The sequence below is a fragment of the Scheffersomyces stipitis genome, chromosome 4 (genome assembly GCF_000209165.1).
Source record: "Scheffersomyces stipitis CBS 6054 chromosome 4, complete sequence".
Classification (NCBI taxonomy): Eukaryota; Fungi; Ascomycota; class Pichiomycetes; order Serinales; family Debaryomycetaceae; genus Scheffersomyces; species Scheffersomyces stipitis.
The window spans coordinates 1,196,794-1,213,560 of NC_009044.1; the positions used below are offsets into that span (position 1 = coordinate 1,196,794).

At 41.7% G+C, this 16,767-nt stretch overlaps 9 protein-coding genes across 9 annotated transcripts; 5 read left to right on the forward strand and 4 right to left on the reverse strand. All coding sequences in view use genetic code 12, as the record gives it.

Annotated features, from left to right (window-relative positions):
* Nucleotides 1-29: 29 nt before the first annotated feature.
* ASN1 (asparagine synthetase) lies at nt 30-1,899 on the reverse strand. Its single transcript, XM_001384490.1, has one exon. The coding sequence runs from the start codon at nt 1,807-1,809 to the stop codon at nt 88-90; it is 1,722 nt and encodes a 573-aa protein (XP_001384527.1). The 5' UTR covers nt 1,810-1,899; the 3' UTR covers nt 30-87.
* A 991-nt stretch (nt 1,900-2,890) lies between these two features.
* On the forward strand, nt 2,891-3,808 carry DFG10 (possible roles in filamentous growth, cell polarity, and cellular elongation; the record flags this gene model as incomplete). Its single annotated transcript, XM_001384146.1, has 1 exon — nt 2,891-3,808. One exon carries the CDS (start codon nt 2,891-2,893, stop codon nt 3,806-3,808), a length of 918 nt encoding a protein of 305 aa, XP_001384183.2.
* Nucleotides 3,809-4,425: 617 nt separating this feature from the next.
* On the forward strand, nt 4,426-5,944 carry PICST_58324 (predicted protein; the record flags this gene model as incomplete). The annotated part of the gene is made up of 3 exons (XM_001384147.1): nt 4,426-4,518; nt 4,655-5,467; nt 5,492-5,944. 3 exons carry the CDS (start codon nt 4,426-4,428, stop codon nt 5,942-5,944), a joined length of 1,359 nt encoding a protein of 452 aa, XP_001384184.2.
* Nucleotides 5,945-6,427: 483 nt separating this feature from the next.
* On the reverse strand, nt 6,428-6,919 carry ADA1 (probable zinc finger; the record flags this gene model as incomplete). The annotated part of the gene is made up of 1 exon (XM_001384491.1): nt 6,428-6,919. A coding segment is annotated over one exon (492 nt), but the record flags the coding sequence as incomplete, so codon positions are not given.
* Nucleotides 6,920-8,035: 1,116 nt separating this feature from the next.
* PICST_59512 (predicted protein) lies at nt 8,036-8,872 on the forward strand (the record flags this gene model as incomplete). The annotated part of the gene is made up of 2 exons (XM_001384148.1): nt 8,036-8,302; nt 8,339-8,872. 2 exons carry the CDS (start codon nt 8,036-8,038, stop codon nt 8,870-8,872), a joined length of 801 nt encoding a protein of 266 aa, XP_001384185.2.
* Nucleotides 8,873-9,070: 198 nt separating this feature from the next.
* Nucleotides 9,071-10,118, reverse strand: PICST_83198 (predicted protein). Its single transcript, XM_001384492.1, has one exon. It carries the CDS (start codon nt 9,923-9,925, stop codon nt 9,092-9,094), a length of 834 nt encoding a protein of 277 aa, XP_001384529.2. The 5' UTR covers nt 9,926-10,118; the 3' UTR covers nt 9,071-9,091.
* Nucleotides 10,119-10,631: 513 nt separating this feature from the next.
* Nucleotides 10,632-11,021, forward strand: PICST_44648 (predicted protein; the record flags this gene model as incomplete). Its single annotated transcript, XM_001384149.1, has 1 exon — nt 10,632-11,021. One exon carries the CDS (start codon nt 10,632-10,634, stop codon nt 11,019-11,021), a length of 390 nt encoding a protein of 129 aa, XP_001384186.1.
* A 762-nt stretch (nt 11,022-11,783) lies between these two features.
* Nucleotides 11,784-15,114, forward strand: PICST_77777 (predicted protein). Its single transcript, XM_001384150.1, is given in 3 exon segments — nt 11,784-13,053; nt 13,069-13,405; nt 13,448-15,114. 3 exon segments carry the CDS (start codon nt 12,336-12,338, stop codon nt 15,015-15,017), a joined length of 2,625 nt encoding a protein of 874 aa, XP_001384187.2. The 5' UTR covers nt 11,784-12,335; the 3' UTR covers nt 15,018-15,114.
* A 360-nt stretch (nt 15,115-15,474) lies between these two features.
* On the reverse strand, nt 15,475-16,428 carry PICST_35989 (predicted protein; the record flags this gene model as incomplete). The annotated part of the gene is made up of 3 exons (XM_001384493.1): nt 15,475-15,859; nt 15,907-15,908; nt 15,964-16,428. The coding sequence occupies 3 exons, from the start codon at nt 16,426-16,428 to the stop codon at nt 15,475-15,477; spliced, it is 852 nt and encodes a 283-aa protein (XP_001384530.1).
* Nucleotides 16,429-16,767: the final 339 nt, after the last annotated feature.

Here is a 16,767-nt window from a genome sequence, read left to right on the forward strand (position 1 = left end):
ATATCTATGATAAAGATAAGTTCAAGTTTCTCAATGTTTGTTTTATTTTACGGTTCGTGATATGTACAATCTATAAAGATAGATCTCTCAGATGACCTTGTGGTCGTGAGTGGCAGCGTATCTTCCGGAAGGATCTTCATGACAGCCCCATTCAGCCTTTGGAATCCATCTCATGACAGTGGAGGCAGCAGTTGCCGAGTTGTTGAACACACGGTCAAACTTGCATCTATACCAGTAGGCCTCCTTAGTAGTTGGAATATCTGATCCCCATTCAGGCTTAGGGTTGGCAAATTCTTCGTCAGAGACAGCAGCCTCAGCAGCGTCCTTTAAGCCATCAATCCAGGAGTAACCAACACCATCGGAGAACTGTTCCTTTTGTCTCCACAAGATTTCCTTGGGCAAGTATGGGTGGACGTCTGGTTCATCCGAGGTGTCGAAAGCCTTTCTCAAGACGTATTTTTCAATTTTGCCTTCAGCTGGTTTTATCAACTTGTCTTCTGGGTTGATGTTCATACACACTTCCAAGAACTGTTTGTCCAAGAAAGGAACTCTGGCTTCCAATCCCCAGGCCATGGTGGACTTGTTGGCTCTCAAACAGTCGGCGTAGTGCAAGTCCTTGACTCTCTGGACACATTCCTGGTGGAAGTCCTTAGCACTTGGGGCGTTGGCAAAGTACAAGTAGCCTCCAAATACTTCGTCCGATCCCTCACCAGACAACACCATCTTGACACCCTGGGCCTTAATCTTTCTAGAAAGTAAGTACATTGGCGTGGATGCTCTGATGGTGGTGACATCGTAGGTTTCTAAGTGGTAGATGACATCGTCAAGTGCATCCAAACCTTCTTCCACTGTAAAAGTGTGAGAATGGTGAATAGTTCCAATGAAGTGGGCTACCTTTTCAGCAGCGATCAAGTCTGGGGCACCTGGCAAACCAATAGCAAACGAATGCAAGGAGTTGGTGAAGCCAGAAAAGTGCAACGAACCCTTTTCATCAACACCAGACAACTCCTTGTTGGCATCTATACCTTCATCCGAAACGGAAGCAGCAGCCTTCTTTGTTTCTCTGGCAGCGATCGAAGCAATCAACGACGAGTCCAAGCCACCTGAAAGAAGCACACCGTAGGGCACTTCGGCCATTAATCTCTTTCTCACGGCTAATTCCAAGGTTTCTCTCACTTCCTTCAAGTCAGCATGCTTCGAAGGAATCTTAGAACCGTCCCACCATGTTGGAGTGAAGTATCTCGTGATCTGATCAGTGTTGGAGTCGTAGACGTGACCAGGTGGGAAAGCCGTTACCTCGTCACATTCGTCGATCAAACACTTCAACTCTGAGGCAAAGTATCTTGTTTCGGGGTTCTTCGAACTCTTTCCGAGATACAAAGTAGTGATACCGATGGGGTCTCTGGCAGCTACGATACGGTCAGCTTTCTTGTCGTAGAGAACCCAGGCAAACATCCCGTCTAAGTATTTGGGGGCATCGACGTCGTACTTTTCGTAAAGTGGAATGATGGGCTCACAGTCTGACAACGATTTATACTTGTAGGTGTTAAACTCGTCTCTCAACTGGATATGGTTGTAGATTTCTCCGTTAACGGCCAAGGTGTAGTTGCCATCTTCTGAGGTGATTGGTTGAGCACCGGAGTCCAAACCGACAATGGCCAATCTCTCGTGGCACAAGATGGTAGAGTTCTGGATCACGTTACCTGACCAGTCGGGACCACGGTGACGGATTCTTTTGGAGTACTGTAAAGCTTTCGACTTGAAAAGTTCAACCTCAGGTTGCTTATAGGCTGCAAATATACCACACATGTTGGAAATATGCTAATTTAGACAGACAAGGAAGAGGGTGGTAGAAAAGGGATGGAATATGAAACAACCGGCAAAATACCTCGAACTCTGGTCTTCTGGTTAAGAAGAGGTTTATATATAACTTCGTCCAACATGGAGACTGAAAAATTTGGAAAATTTGTGAGTCAGGCCCGGAAGTAGAACATCCGGCTAACATCATTTGGGAATTTCCGGGGTAACTACATACATTTTGCTGCCTCATACGAAAATGATAGTTCGTATACAGGAATATGTTCCGCAGGCCGATATCAGAGCAATGAGTGTATGGCAATTCCAGAATAGGTCATATTGAGCCAAAGAGTCCAGAAGACTTCAAGGTTGTACCCCTGGCTATGAAAACCTCTTCATCTGCTTTTCGTACAATTTCGTTCATTTTGGAATACAAATTTGAGCACCTTCTTTTCGCCCTATCAGTCGCTGTTTCCGGCAACCTCACCGCAACCGGTCCGCACCCAGTCGGAAGTGGCTTGTGCGCATCACACATCCGGATCTGTCTCATGACTCAATCAGCCTTTCTCGACAGGGTTTTCTCAAACTGAAGATACTCGGAGAAATAACGGACCCATATGAATGTTTTTGTCCTGACCGGCTTTGTTACGGGCAACCAACTCCGGGAATACAGAACTCGTCGTCTGAGCTCATCGCGATTTTTCACAGCTGCCAAGACGTGCTAAACCTACTTTTCACTTGTAGTTTAACGGTGACACAAAGACAAAGTCAGCTCGTCACCCTACCAGATCAATGTGTGGGGGACAGTGGAGGATCTGTCACGTGTTGAGTCACGTGATATTTACAGAAACAAGCATGTGTAAAGGCTACAGTCTTGTGAATGAGTCGAATCCTTCGACTGGTGTATCTTGAGATTTAAACATAGCAAATGATTCGTTTTCTTTCTTTGCGTAAATATTGAAGCGAAATAAAAACGCGAGGCTCTTCGTCTTCAGATTTTCTCTTTCTGCTTGTAAATATTTCACGCGCTCCAGCCGGTTTGTGAAGCAATTCAATACTCTTGCAGTGTTCTTTCTTTACCGATCAATTGAGGATGAGTTCTAGCAATTGGCAACGCTGGGGTCAACTCCCTGATGTGCTGTTGTATCATATTGTTTTGGGTGGATATGTTTTCATGACTGCGAATGTCTTGTTGGTCAAATTCATCAAGCCATTGAATTCACTTCTTCTCTATGGGAAGAACAGAGCTCAGACTACTGGAGACAGCAGCGAAAATGCCCAAAACTCCAAAAGTATACTTTCAAAGCTTATTGATGATATTTTTAATTTGACGGTGCCAAAAGCATGGTTTTCCCACTATTATGTGCTGTTCTTTGTCTATTGCACTCTCATTCAAATTGTGGACATCTACAAAGCTGCTCCAGTCACAGAATTGGCCAGTAATGATGTGTTGTACAAATCCAACAAACTAATTCATATAATGCTCTGGATTCAGAGTACGAGACGTACACTTGAATGCTTCACCTTCACCAAGTTTGCAGCCAATTCAAAGATCAACTTCTCTCATTACATCGTAGGGATGGCTTTTTATGCACTTGTATCGCTCAATTCCTACGTCAGTTTGAAGGAGTTGCATCCTATCGCCTTCAGTGAAGTTTGGAAATTAATAACCACGGCAGATGTCGCTTTATTTGCCATTTTCCTTGCTGCGCTGTTTGATCAGTTCAGAAACCATTACCATTTGGCTACTCTCGTGAAATACACTATACCGTATAAATTTAAGCTAGTTGCCTCTCCCCATTACACCGACGAAATTATCATATATTCAGTTGTGGCCGCAATTAGCTGCAAAGAACTGCTTTCGAGCTTCGCTAGCATCAACTACTTGCTGTGTTTGATTTTCACAGTAGTCAATCTTAGTGTCACCTCCGTCGACACATACAAGTACTACCAGCAGAAATTTGGAGATAAGTTCAAGCTCCAATGGGCTATTCTTCCAGGAATATTGTAGAGTCCAGTTTATTAACTGTACGTGGAGCTTGAAAGTGCTTACTGTTCATGACCGTTCCCGTATAAGGTTGTGATTGCAAAATCTGGAACCATTTCTGGGTGCAGGAAAGCAATTGAAGTAGCAAGAGTACTGGTGGAAGACAAAGAGCCAACGATTTTGGACATTTCGGATGAGAGATTCGACTCAGAGAAGTTGTATGGAGTTGAGTAGTGTCTGTTTCTGTAGATAAATTGTCATAGTAGATAATTAGTTGATGATGTGCACTTTAGCTATGCAAAGCCGGCCAAATATCCAAATCTAAGAGTAAGTGCCAATGTATTCTAGTAACAAAAGTGAAAGCAACTTGTAAGCTCCTCTGGTTATATTTTCTTCGGCTGCTTCTATGAAAATGTCTTCAGATTGGCATATTTCTGTCTTTCAAGTCTAGCGATTTTCCATCGCCTGTTTCTCTTCTCTGTACAAACGCGCTCTGATTGCGTTTTTTATTTAGGGGCTGTACGCAGTCTTCTATCCAAATCAGTAGCAAGTCTAAGCCCATATATGATCGGTGGAACAATATTCGTTTCTTTTCCTTTGACTTCAGGTCAGAAGACTTTTGGCTGGCAACTGTTGCAAATATGGCTCCCAAGCTTGTTTCGCCGCTAACGGCATCTTTGCGGGCCTCAAATTCCAGCGTGGTTCATGGCTGTTCCGGAGTACCGAGAAGTTTAGTAAGTATGAGAAATGAGAATCAAGACTTCGCCTTGAAGTTTTGAACTTTCGTTAACTTTGTATGACAATATCACCAATTCGCCCGAATTCCAAAATAATCTCTGTTTCTGAAGACGTCTACTAACATTTTTGCAGCCTCGCATAGAAACGGTAGTAGAAATCAGATCCTCAAATGGGAGTCCGTTCAAAGTCAGAACGGTCAGTTTGGAACTCAGGACCATCCAGAAAGTGGTGCTTCCTTCCAAATTGGGTTCCACGGAGTCTGTAAGAGAATTCAAGATCTACGATAATCCGGTGGCTTACCGTCCTCCCGTTGGCCAGTTCCATCTGGAATTGATAGCCCTTGATATTCCTGTGCTCATCCCACTTCCCCGTGACATTGTTGCCAGTGGGTATCACCACAACACCCAGGAAAATTGGAAGGCGATGACCATACATAAACTTTTTGTACGTGTAGCATGCGGAGATACTGTAGATAATGAGCTCAACTATGTGGAAGGCTTCCCTATAGCTATCAAGCTATACGACACCTTACCCTTGTACAGACAATTTAACGAGCCAGTTTTTGAGACACGGACCTCTAATGACAAACAGATTCTAGTAGAATTGTCAATGCCTGTGTCTGCAGTTGGTCCACGGGACGAATTTGTGTTGTTCACGAAAGTCATGGCTAATCATCACAACAATAGACTTAAGAAGAACTTACGGCTAGCCAAGTTGACTTTGCAGATCAAAGAATTGCTAGAATGCCACGAGGGAGGTTTGCCCAGTAAGTTGACTAAAATATATACTACCACTAAGGAGTTCAAGCCGGAAGAAAACCAATTGAATACTCAGGGTATTCTGTACAAGTTCAGATTCGAATTTCCCGAGGATAACGACTACCTCCAGATGTTCAACAACAAGATGAACGAATCGGATCTGACATTGGGAAGTCTGTCGGATAAAGTGGGATTCCACGAGCATAACCAGACCCCGTATATCGAGTCATACAATCTTGCTCGGGAGAAATCCATAGACAAACTAGAGGAGGGAATACCGTTGACACACATTCAGGGCTTCACCACCATAGGAAAGCTCTACTCCATAAGATATGAAGCTGTTCTCAAGGTGAAGCTCATTAATTCCAAAGATATTGAAATACATTTGCCTATAACGGTAAGTCCGTTTGATAGAATCAGTAGCAGTTATTTGCTCCAGTGGATCTTGAAGGAGTGTGAATATGCCCGTGGTCGTTTCGGTAGAAACTTAACAGACCTTGTGACAACGGCGAAGTACAAGGATTTGGTGGATCACTTAGAGCGTCTCAGTGCTCCACCGTTGGCTTATAGAAACAACAGAAGCCAGTGGCAGAGACTTGGGTATACTGTTGATGGATACGGAAACAGCAAGAAAATTGTAGCTGACGCAGCTCAAATAGAATAGATGGTAATGACGTCGAGATTGTTACGAAACATAATGATAGCTTAGAATAATTACAATGTAGTATAATTGATAACGGATCATGAATCATTCAGAGTTTACAGAAGAGTACAACAATTGACTTAAAATGGAAACTTCTCCTTATGGAAAGACAAACATTTGATTTTAGTTAAGTTTATACAATTCTATAACAGTCTAGTTTAAAGTACTCTAACCATTAATCTGGTTCTTGATAAAATCGTCCAACCAGCTGAAATCCAAGTCATCAGAATAGAAGTCCTCATCTTCCATATTTGACTGTAAGAAGCTCTGGTTTATTATATTTTCGGAGTCCAGTTCGAATGGCAACAACAGCGTTGGATTTTGCAAAGGCGTCGAATCTGTCACTGAGGAGCTGAGATTGTCAGACATTGGACTTGAAACCAACAGTAAATCCAATGGGTCTGTTGAATTTAACACTGCAGCCGTCTCGTTGTCCTGTGCTATATTCAACATTTTCTTACGGGCTAAGTTCTTTTTCGTCTCTATTATGGGCACGGGAAGGAGATTTGTAGGGTTCTGCTTTATCTCTTTGCATTTTAGATAGAACTTCCGGGGTGTCATATTGGTGTAGTTTTTGAACTGTCTACATAGATGGAATTTAGATATTTGGAGCTGTGCTGTCAAGACATCCAAGACAAAAGGCTTAGAAGCACTGGCGGTCTTGAAAATGGCTGTGCAAGCTCTGATAATCAATTCCCTCGTGGTGTTGCTGCCCCTTTCCACATTAGGTTTGCATCTTTTGCACGGCTTGAAGTTCATGGCTCTTGCTTCATCTGAATTTTTACAGAAGCTGACGTTCTTCCGCAATGCCAACCTTGAATAGCAAGTAGGACGAGAGTATATTTTCGTACTAAGCACGCAGTAAACAAATTCGCCTTCTGCTCGGGGGTCTCGGTTTACAAGTGCTTGCCATTTTTCATCGTCCGTGTCAAACATGATAGATGTAGTATCATGAAGAATTTTTTTAGTAGGTATGTGAATTGAGGTCTTAGTGGTGACCAATAGTTAATTTCGTGTTCAAATTTTCAGTGTACACTTCCTACTTTTAGAAATCAAATCTATAACTTTATTCAACGTCAATGTGTCGATTGACATACTTTTTATCGTGTTCCGATGGCAGATGTTAGAAATTTTTCACGTCGTTGCCAATGCCAAATGGAAAATCTGGATTTTTGATTCGTGACTTTTTGACTTTTTGAATTTGCAACCTTTTGCAACCTAATTTTGCGCTTCTAGGTTTGCGCTTTGAATATGTATGAGCGTGAGCTACCTCCAGCTTCTCTTTCGGCTGCAAAGGCTCTGTTTGCTGGCTGTTCAAGTTTTAATCTTGAGGACTTACAATAAACTCGATGGTATTATAAGAAGAAGAGTATTGTACTTTTATAATTTAACGCGAATTTATTGCTTTCAATGTCTAATTAATGCACGCGAACGGAGCATGCTGCCTGCTTAACTATGAGTCTTAAAGTGAGACTTTGTGGGAGAGTAAAATAAGAACTATGACTAATTTGAGACCATTTACGATTCTAACTTTTTTTTTCAGTTGGCTGATTGCCGAAGGATCTAGAAACATCTACTCTCTGAACACGGCTGTTTCTTTCTGTGTCCGTTCTCTTGGCAGTCGACATTATTATTAGAAATTATTATTGTAATCCAACTCTTTGCTCTGGCTCAAAATCTCAGTTGTCCCGTCCGAATCAATTTCTACACAAAGTCGCACTTTATCCTCATACAGATTTTCTAGATTAGAGTCTGCTGCTGTTGGGCTCTGAATGAACTGGATCGTATTCTTTTGGTGGTACCGTATTGTTTTGTTCAATTGCTGTAATTTCGTATATCGGACGGAATCAGGAGCCGTAAGTCATAGTCATAAATCATAAATCATAAACGTTACTCATTGATCCTACACAGCCACTTGGGAGTTACTAAGCAATTCCAGTTCACAGATCTTGATTTTAGTAACATTCACGACGAATCAGTCATTTCAGAAAGCATCCATTCTCGTAGTCAATTCTGCGTCATTTATCCTATTCGTCTTATTATTGCACCAACATGAATTCACCGCCTGCGTATGCTCCCACCACCGCCACATCCTTCACGATCTCTTCACTTAACGATGCCAAATACCACGAAGAAGTAACCAAGTCATCGTTAATAAAGTCTTCCATTCACAAATCAACATATGATGCACTTGCAGAGATCTTCTCCATACTTCCAACTTTGGATATGTTGGAGAACTCGTATGTTAAAGATTACATCACAGACAAAGAAAAGTTCACCAAGACTTCTTACAGACTCATACACCAGTACCAGATCATCGTCAAAGGCTTCTTGGACGACACACAAAAGCTAGAGATGCTCCGTGAAGTTCTTGCCATGCCAGACTTGCTGGACGATTTGTCAAATTTCTTACCTCGTTTCGCTGATAAGTTCAATCTCAATACTCCGAAAGCCATAAAACGTCTTCAAGTAGGTATACCAGCCACCATAGAACAGATGAGTAGTCAAGTAGACAGCTCCAGCCATCCAGGAACAACCGGACTTGCCAGCATAGGAACAACCACTATCCCTACATCTTCCAGCGCCACTTTACTTGTACAGATCACAGCCAACTTTCTCACTGTTATGGATGCCTTGAAGTTGAACTACAGGACTAAAGAACAATTGCATCCGCTTCTAAGCGATTTGGTGGTCAATCTCAACGACTTGGTAGAAAATGGTAACCACAAGGAGTTTGATTTCCAAGGAAAATCAAAGTTGATCACATGGTTGATCAAGTTGAATAATTTGGGTGACAGCCAGGAGTTGTCAAGCGAAGATGCTGATTCGTTCTTTGAGGATTTGGATTCGGGATACAAGGCATTCTATGATTCGTTAGAGCATTTGTAGGCCATGTACCATGTATTGCACCTCTACAACAATGCTGATCTAATCGTATAGTATACTGTGCCACACTACATACATATGCATATATCATATACATATACATATACATCTCTCTTAAAATCTTTCGTATTTCTACATTGAGTTTCTTTGTTTATATCTTTATACCTATTTGAGTATATCTACAATTACATCAACACAATTCATTTGCAGAATATGTATTATCTAGATAATGGAGTCGATCTGTTCGGCATAGTTCAAGACGTTGTGGATAACATTAGAATTGTCAGCATTCAATACAGTCTCGTTCTTGTCGAAGTAGATGATGCCATTTTCGAACTTCCAGTTTTCCACTTCCAATTCCTCCAGTAATTCTTTTTCGAACACAGCGTCAGACTGTTCTTGCGGGAAGTACAACAAGTTCTTGCAGTTGTTTATAGGGATAGACTCGTAGGTCTTTTCGATTGACTTGGCAATCTCGAATCTCAACGCCTGGATCAAGGTGTCGATGAAATGGGCAAACTCCTGGCAGGGTAAGTTTTTATCCTCTTTCAATAACTTCCAGATCTTGTTGTAGTTACCCTCCATCAAGTTACGCTCCAAGTTAATTGGGAACTGCAAGTACTTGTCGTTTTCTATGTCGTCATGGTTGGAGTTGTAAATGACTTCTAGCTCGGTGTGGAACTTCGAAATCAATCCCTGGGACAACAAGTACAAGAGATACAACGACTTGATCTTGGTGGCATCGGAGTTTGCATGTTTCTTGGAGCTGGGATGCAATTGGATGTTGGCATAGAACGGTTTCAACTGGGCTACGAAGTTCTCAAAGCTCTGGTAGTTATTGGACAAAAGCGACAGCAAAGCTCCAATCTCCAATATCCTCTGTGCAATCTTCAAGTCGTTCACCTGGTCTTTGGTTTGAGAATTGGAGGCTACGGGAACAAGAAGGTTATGCTTGATGAGCTCGATCTTGATTGGGGGCAAAATGTTTTGGCATTGGCTGTAGTCTCCACGTTCAAACGACAGGTACAACTCGGCAGTAAGCTTTTGTAAGGACATGGTTGTAATAGTTATAGTTGTGGATGGTGGCAGTTAAACAATAACTTAGATATGCTGTGGATAGAGGTGTTGTTGTAGCTGTGGGTGAGTTTTAGTTGTCTATAATTCAAAATACACAATCTATAATATATGACAGTGTCTTAAATGTATGTTATATGTTATATTATACGTTATGACCATGAGTGACACGTATTAATACACGATATACAATATAATATATTAATAACGACTGAATTGAGTAGACTGGTTTATCAAAAGAACTTCTGGAGTTTCGTCTACATTGCCACCTTTGTTCAAAATGGGATCAGCGTCAGGTGCCCTTAGACATGTGTTCTGTGTCACGTGTTAGAATAATGTCGAAAATTGAAATAAACATGTCGTATAATGTCGTCCTGAGGGATTTCACTAGACCAGCTCCCGCAGTCTGTCTTAATACTTAAGCCTAAGTAAGAGACACAGTATACAGGATCCAAATATTAACATAATATTATAATTTTTCAGTGCTCTTCGCCTATCTCGAAATATATAAAATCATCTTTACTGGATTCTACCATTTCCCACGTTGAACTTACACTTCTCCAGAACTCATAGCCGAACTGTGTAGTTCTCGCATATTCGTATTGTCACTGTTCGCTTATCCGCTTTTCGCAGCACCATTCCCTCCATCCATTCTTATCGCATCTCAGAATTTTTCACATAGCAAATCATGAAGTTTTTAACTACCAACTTTGTCAAATGTGCCGTCAAAGGATGTCAATCTTCTACTGAATCATTCCCTTTGAAATATTCAGACTGCCAGTTGGTGCAAGAAGAACAAGAATATAACCCAGAATTTCTCGTACATATGTTGGAAAGACTAGACTGGAACGCTGTTATACAAGTAGCCAGAGACTTGGGCAACGATTCGTTACCTCCAACTAAGCCTGACAGCTTGGACCCAATCATGGAAGAAGACCAGGCTGTCTTGAAAGACTTGCATACCTTGTTGGTGGAAACTCAAATAGTCGAAGGACGTATGACGTGCAACAACTGCCAGCACGTCTACCACATCAAAAACTCCATCCCTAACTTCTTGCTCCCTCCTCATTTGTGCTAGCGAGTGTGTTGTACTATAGAATGCTCAATATGGCCAATAAATGCTAATCTTGTAAAATGGTAGAGTAGTTGGATGTAGAAAGTCACGTGAGCTGTAATGTTAGATGAAATAAATGGCTACACTAACAGCAAGTAGTAGCTGAGATGAAGCAAAAGATTCTTCAACATAGTGTGTTGTAAGTAGAGAGAAGGTATTACGAATTGTAGAAGAACGCTTTGTATGTCCAATTTATAGTTTCTGAATTTTTTTGTTAATTTACCAAAATAACTAAAAACATTAAAAAATCTCCTAATGAAAACGCACCCACTATCGTCCTCAAAACTACGGCAAGAACCGCGGCCACAGCAAGCCCATATTGACATCTTCAAGCTCCAGCCTATTGCAACCATTTAGGGGTCAGATCAGATAAGCAGATCACATGATATCATCAAATTCCGAGACCTGCACATACGACACAACTCCGACTACTCTTCCTGGTGGGGAGATTTATCAGATATACTTCGAGACAGTTTGAAGAAACAATTCAGATCTTTTATTTACAACACAGCCTGAGCAGCTTAGTTGGACACAAGTTGATAATCTGTAGCGTTTGTGGCTCGGTTCCGTTTTTCTTTTTTCTACTTGTTGCAGTCGCCTGCCTGCCCTTCTCTCTCTCCACATACACTCTTAGCACCAACACGACCGAGTCCTTAGTGGTATGACGATTTCTCGTGTTCTACCCAAAGATCGAGGTGCCAGCATTGGGGAAGCTTCGACTGGCATCTTGGATTGGGCTGCTTGAGAGATCCGTAACGCTTGCGCTTCTTTTGTTTTATATTTGATTTGTTCCGTGGCTTAGCATACAAGACTTACTATTAATAGTAAGCGGTCTGTACTGAAGTATTTGACTCCTCATTCTTTCTTCTTCGTACACGGCACGATTCTTCACCACGGAGAATTTACGAACGCTTAGAAGACATCTCGCTGTTCCTTACTTTTTCCGTTGTTGCGATATCATAGTCGACGTCGTAGCTATAGTCGTCGTATCATCACCAGTGTCTCTACTGCCATCTCTGCTTCTCGCTGGCGGTGAAATTTGTTTTAGTCTTGGGCTCTTTTCTGTGCTGCTTTGATTTACAATCAAGTGAGTACAGCCCATCGACAGTTGTGCACACCATTACTACGCCTTTGCCATTCCATACGATATTCAGAAGTTATTCATAAGGTCAAAATACCATAGGATCACTACAGTCTTCGTAACTTCAGCAGTTCACATCTTCATCTTCATATCATATTGTCATTTTTCAGTCTTTATGTCTGATTGCACTTCATACTATGGCCAATTCTCCACTTAAAAACTCGCCCGAAATCCCGTTTGTGGACTTGGGAAACGGCGATATTGCGAACACATATCTGCTCCAGATATCGCCGAAGCTCAAGCCAGAAGACGACATCGCAGCTGGCTCTGCGGTTCCAACGTCTCGCTCAGCCTCGCGCAACAGGGCCAGGTCCATCTCCATATCGAAATTTCTATTTAACAAAGAAGCCCTGGCACCAGCTGCTCTCGATACTCGAGATTTACCCATCAGTAACAAGTCTAACGACAACAATAGTAACAGCAATAACGGCCAAAATAACAGCAACAACATAATCAATGGTTCCACGGCTTCTTTTGTAGAGCACGACGATTTGAAACCACAGAACAGTTTGTCCAAATTGAAGAGCTTTTTCCGTCTCTCGTCAGCATCTTTGCCTATAAGACAACTCGATAACTCAGAGAAAAGTAGCCAACACCATTCCGCAAATACTTCCAACTCTTCAGGTACACCTACCATTTACTCTAAGGGAAGCGAAAATGGGGAGGAGGGAAACTCGGAAATAGAGGTAGCTTTGAAAAATGGACAAACTGCCGAGACTCAAACTCATCAAAAACCAGTTCAAACTACTTCTCTGGCTGATTTCACTATAGGTAGAAAGAGATCGGTTTCCAGCCCAGCTTGTTCTCCTAGAAATCGCAATCGCAGTGGGTCAGTAAACCAAGTGATCCCAGAACGTCGTCAACCTTCAGCTGCGGAATCGGATCGTACGCTTCCTGCCGTTATCACCAATTATCCATCTTCACCAACTTCTTCTAAACACCGTGAGAGTCCTGTAGTTTCGTCGAATTTGTACTTTGCTTACCAGGGCTTACCCCCTCATCTAAAAGCGAGTGGACACGCACCATCTCAAAGACTAGACGAAGCAGCAACTCATAGTGACGACCTTTCTGTTTCCTTGAGACACAACGAGTCAATCCTCTCATTGGGTGAACAGAGCACCTTGAAGCCTCCAAAAGTCCATCAGTTATCTAAGTTTTCTAGTAGTGAAGAATCTGGCTCTGAAATAGAAGAGAAAATTGAAGAAGAGTCCGATACCCAGGAAGTGCCTGAGGTATATTCGCCAAATAGAGCTCAAGTACTGAACCAAACATCTCCAAAAACTCCTAGCAATGAGGGTAGCTCTAACGACAAGCTAGCAATACCTGTAGCCAATCTCCAGCCTCCAACATCTCCATTTCAAAGAACTTTAAGAAGAGTAGCTTCGGCACCTTTGGTGCATCGTTTGTTGAATGATTCGAAGCAAACTTCACCTTCTGCGACTCCCAGCTCCGAAGAGGAGTTCGACGTCAACAAGCATATCGGAGAATTGAAGATTACTGGAAGACCTAGAACATATACTCTGGAAAGAATGTACTCTACAGCATCTACAAAAGTAATGGATGTTCAAGTAACTCCGGATTGTTTTGAGAAAATCAGGTTACTTGGAAAAGGTGATGTAGGTAAAGTATATTTGGTTCGTGAAAAGGCATCCAACAAACTCTATGCTATGAAGATTCTAAGCAAGAAGGAAATGATCGAAAGAAATAAAATTAAGAGAGCTTTGGCAGAACAGGAAATTTTGGCTACAAGTAGCCACCCATTCATTGTTACGCTTTATCATTCGTTCCAATCGAATGACTACTTGTATTTGTGTATGGAGTATTGTATGGGAGGCGAATTTTTCCGTGCTTTACAGACTCGCGAAACTAAATCTATATCTGAAAACGATGCCAGATTCTATGCTGCAGAAGTCACAGCTGCTTTAGAGTATTTGCATTTAATGGGGTTTATCTACCGTGATTTGAAACCCGAAAATATCTTATTACATCAGTCGGGTCACATCATGTTGAGCGACTTCGATTTATCTAAGCAGAGCGAAAGCGCAAAGAATCCTGAGATTTTCTTCAACAAAAGTTCACACCTCACCTCTTCTTCTGGTAACCATAACGGCCCTGCAATCGATACCAAGGCTTGTATCGATGGCTTCAGAACCAATTCCTTTGTTGGAACAGAGGAATACATCGCTCCAGAAGTTATCAGAGGCAAGGGCCACACCAGTGCTGTTGATTGGTGGACATTAGGAATATTCATTTACGAGATGTTGTATGGTACGACTCCATTCAAGGGGTCAGATAGAAAGAAGACATTTGCAAACGTTTTGAAGAAGGAGGTGAAATTTCTTGACTCTCAGCCTGCTTCCTCTAATTGTCGAAATTTAATTAAAAAATTATTGATCAAAGATGAGGCTAAACGTTTGGGCTCTCACACTGGAGCCTCAGAAATCAAAAGTCACGCTTTTTTCAAGAACACCCAATGGGCGCTATTAAGGCACCAACAGCCACCTATGATTCCTGTGCTTACAAAGTCAACAAAAAAATACACGAGTCTCAAGGAGAGTGATGACCAGGCTTCAAATCTCTTGAATAGCGAAAACAACAGCCAGAATTCTACAACCGGTAAAAAGGACGACACAAACGACCCTTTCGCTAATTTCAGCTCGGTTACTTTGCATTATAGCGAATCTGGCAACAATGTAGAACCAAACCCCACTGTTGAATCGGTGATTCTCAATGCCCAAAATGGGGTCTACACCAGTGTTGCATATACCATGACAAATGGATCGAAAAATGCAAAACAAAAAGGATTTCTCAAAAGATAATTTTAAAGATATCGTCTTGACATTGTTCCTTATTTATAATTAGATTTAACTATTGATGTAGTCTTCTTAGCTGATAAGAATATATTGATTTTGTGCATAATGCTTTATCGTAGATCACGGATATTGCGAACGAATTTTGCACGTTTCCACTGTGCTGCGGAAATATGCAAACTTCGAAAAAAGCGATTTTCTACGCTTGGAAGATCGACCGTTTAAAAGATCGACCATAGCCTGTTGTATCAGGCATTTATCCGTTATCTCTTCATTGATAATCCGGAATCTTACCTTATCAGTAAATGCAATCCTTTATTTTTTAGTATGTAGCTGTAATCTAGTAATTCCCAATATAATATTTCAACTGAATGAGCTGGGTGCGAAAATTGCCCCTCTTTTGTATGTTAGTCCTTAAGCAAAACGGAAATGAAATGAAGAAATGATGTAGTGCTCAGAGTACCATTTAACAAGCAACCAAATCCACAATGTTCAACTTTACTGGAGAACATTGGGCGGCAACATTTTCGTCATATAAGTTGTAGAAGTCTCCTGACAAACATTGGTAGAAAGTATCAACACTACCCAATGCCAAGTTACCTTCCTTAGTGATAGACCATCCAGCAGCATAAATAGAACCAGCTTGTGGTGGAGGACCGTCGAACTGGAATTGTCTGTTGGCGACAATAGCTCCAACTCTGCCATGAGAATCTCTCAATACAGAACCTTCCAATACCATAGCCAAACTGTTGTCAGTCAAACAAGCATCTGGAGTGTCGTCGTCACCGGAAGATGCGTCAGTGGGTTGTTGAACTTGACCATCAGAAATTTGAGATGCAATAGAAACTGTGCTAGTGGTTTGGTGTTGAATTTGGCCGTCCCCGATTTGGTTGATAACTTCTGCGGAGCTTGTAGTTTGGTGTTGAATTTGTCCATCGCCGATTTGGTTAATAACTTCAGCGGCAGTAGTAGTCTGGTGCTGGATTTGTCCATCACCGATTTGGTTGATAACTTCAGCGGCAGTAGTAGTCTGATGCTGGATCTGGCCATCACCGATTTGGTTGATAACTTCAGCGGCAGTAGTAGTCTGATGTTGGATCTGGCCATCACCGATTTGGTTAATAACTTGTACAGATGGAGTTGGGGTTGGAGTGGCTAAAGTTTCAGATGTTTGCTTTTGAATTTGACCATCTCCTATTTGGTTGACAACATCTCTCTTGGCAACAGCAGAAGTTGCAGATACTTCAGAAGACGTTGTGACAGTCACAATTTGAATACCAAATGTGTGAGTGTGATCGGTAGTAGCACCTGAAGGTGGGGCGTCCGAGGGCGTCAAGGCAGTCCAAGGTTCCGAAGGAATTGTAGCAGCATAAGAAGAACCAATTAAGGCAGTAAGCAATTGAACTCTAGAGTACTTCATTGTTATAGTTGTATGTGTTATTTCAAGATTGATAAAGAAACAAGAAAAAAGTTGAAGTGATCTAACGATTTCTTGTCAATTAAATAGTGAAAATCCAAGCGGAGACCCCGGGATCATTCATGACGTTGGATGATGTTCAAAATCAAAGATCCCAGTAATCTTGCATTAAATGCTTGCCATAAAACCTCCAACGGGAAAGTGAAAGGGGTAATGATGTTGGAACAATAGAATTACTCAATCGTGCTGAGCTGGAATCAACCCAAAAATAGAAACAGATCAAGGGGTGGAGAAAATTTTTTGATTGAGTGCCAGTACTTCATTGATCTACTAAGGGGCAAA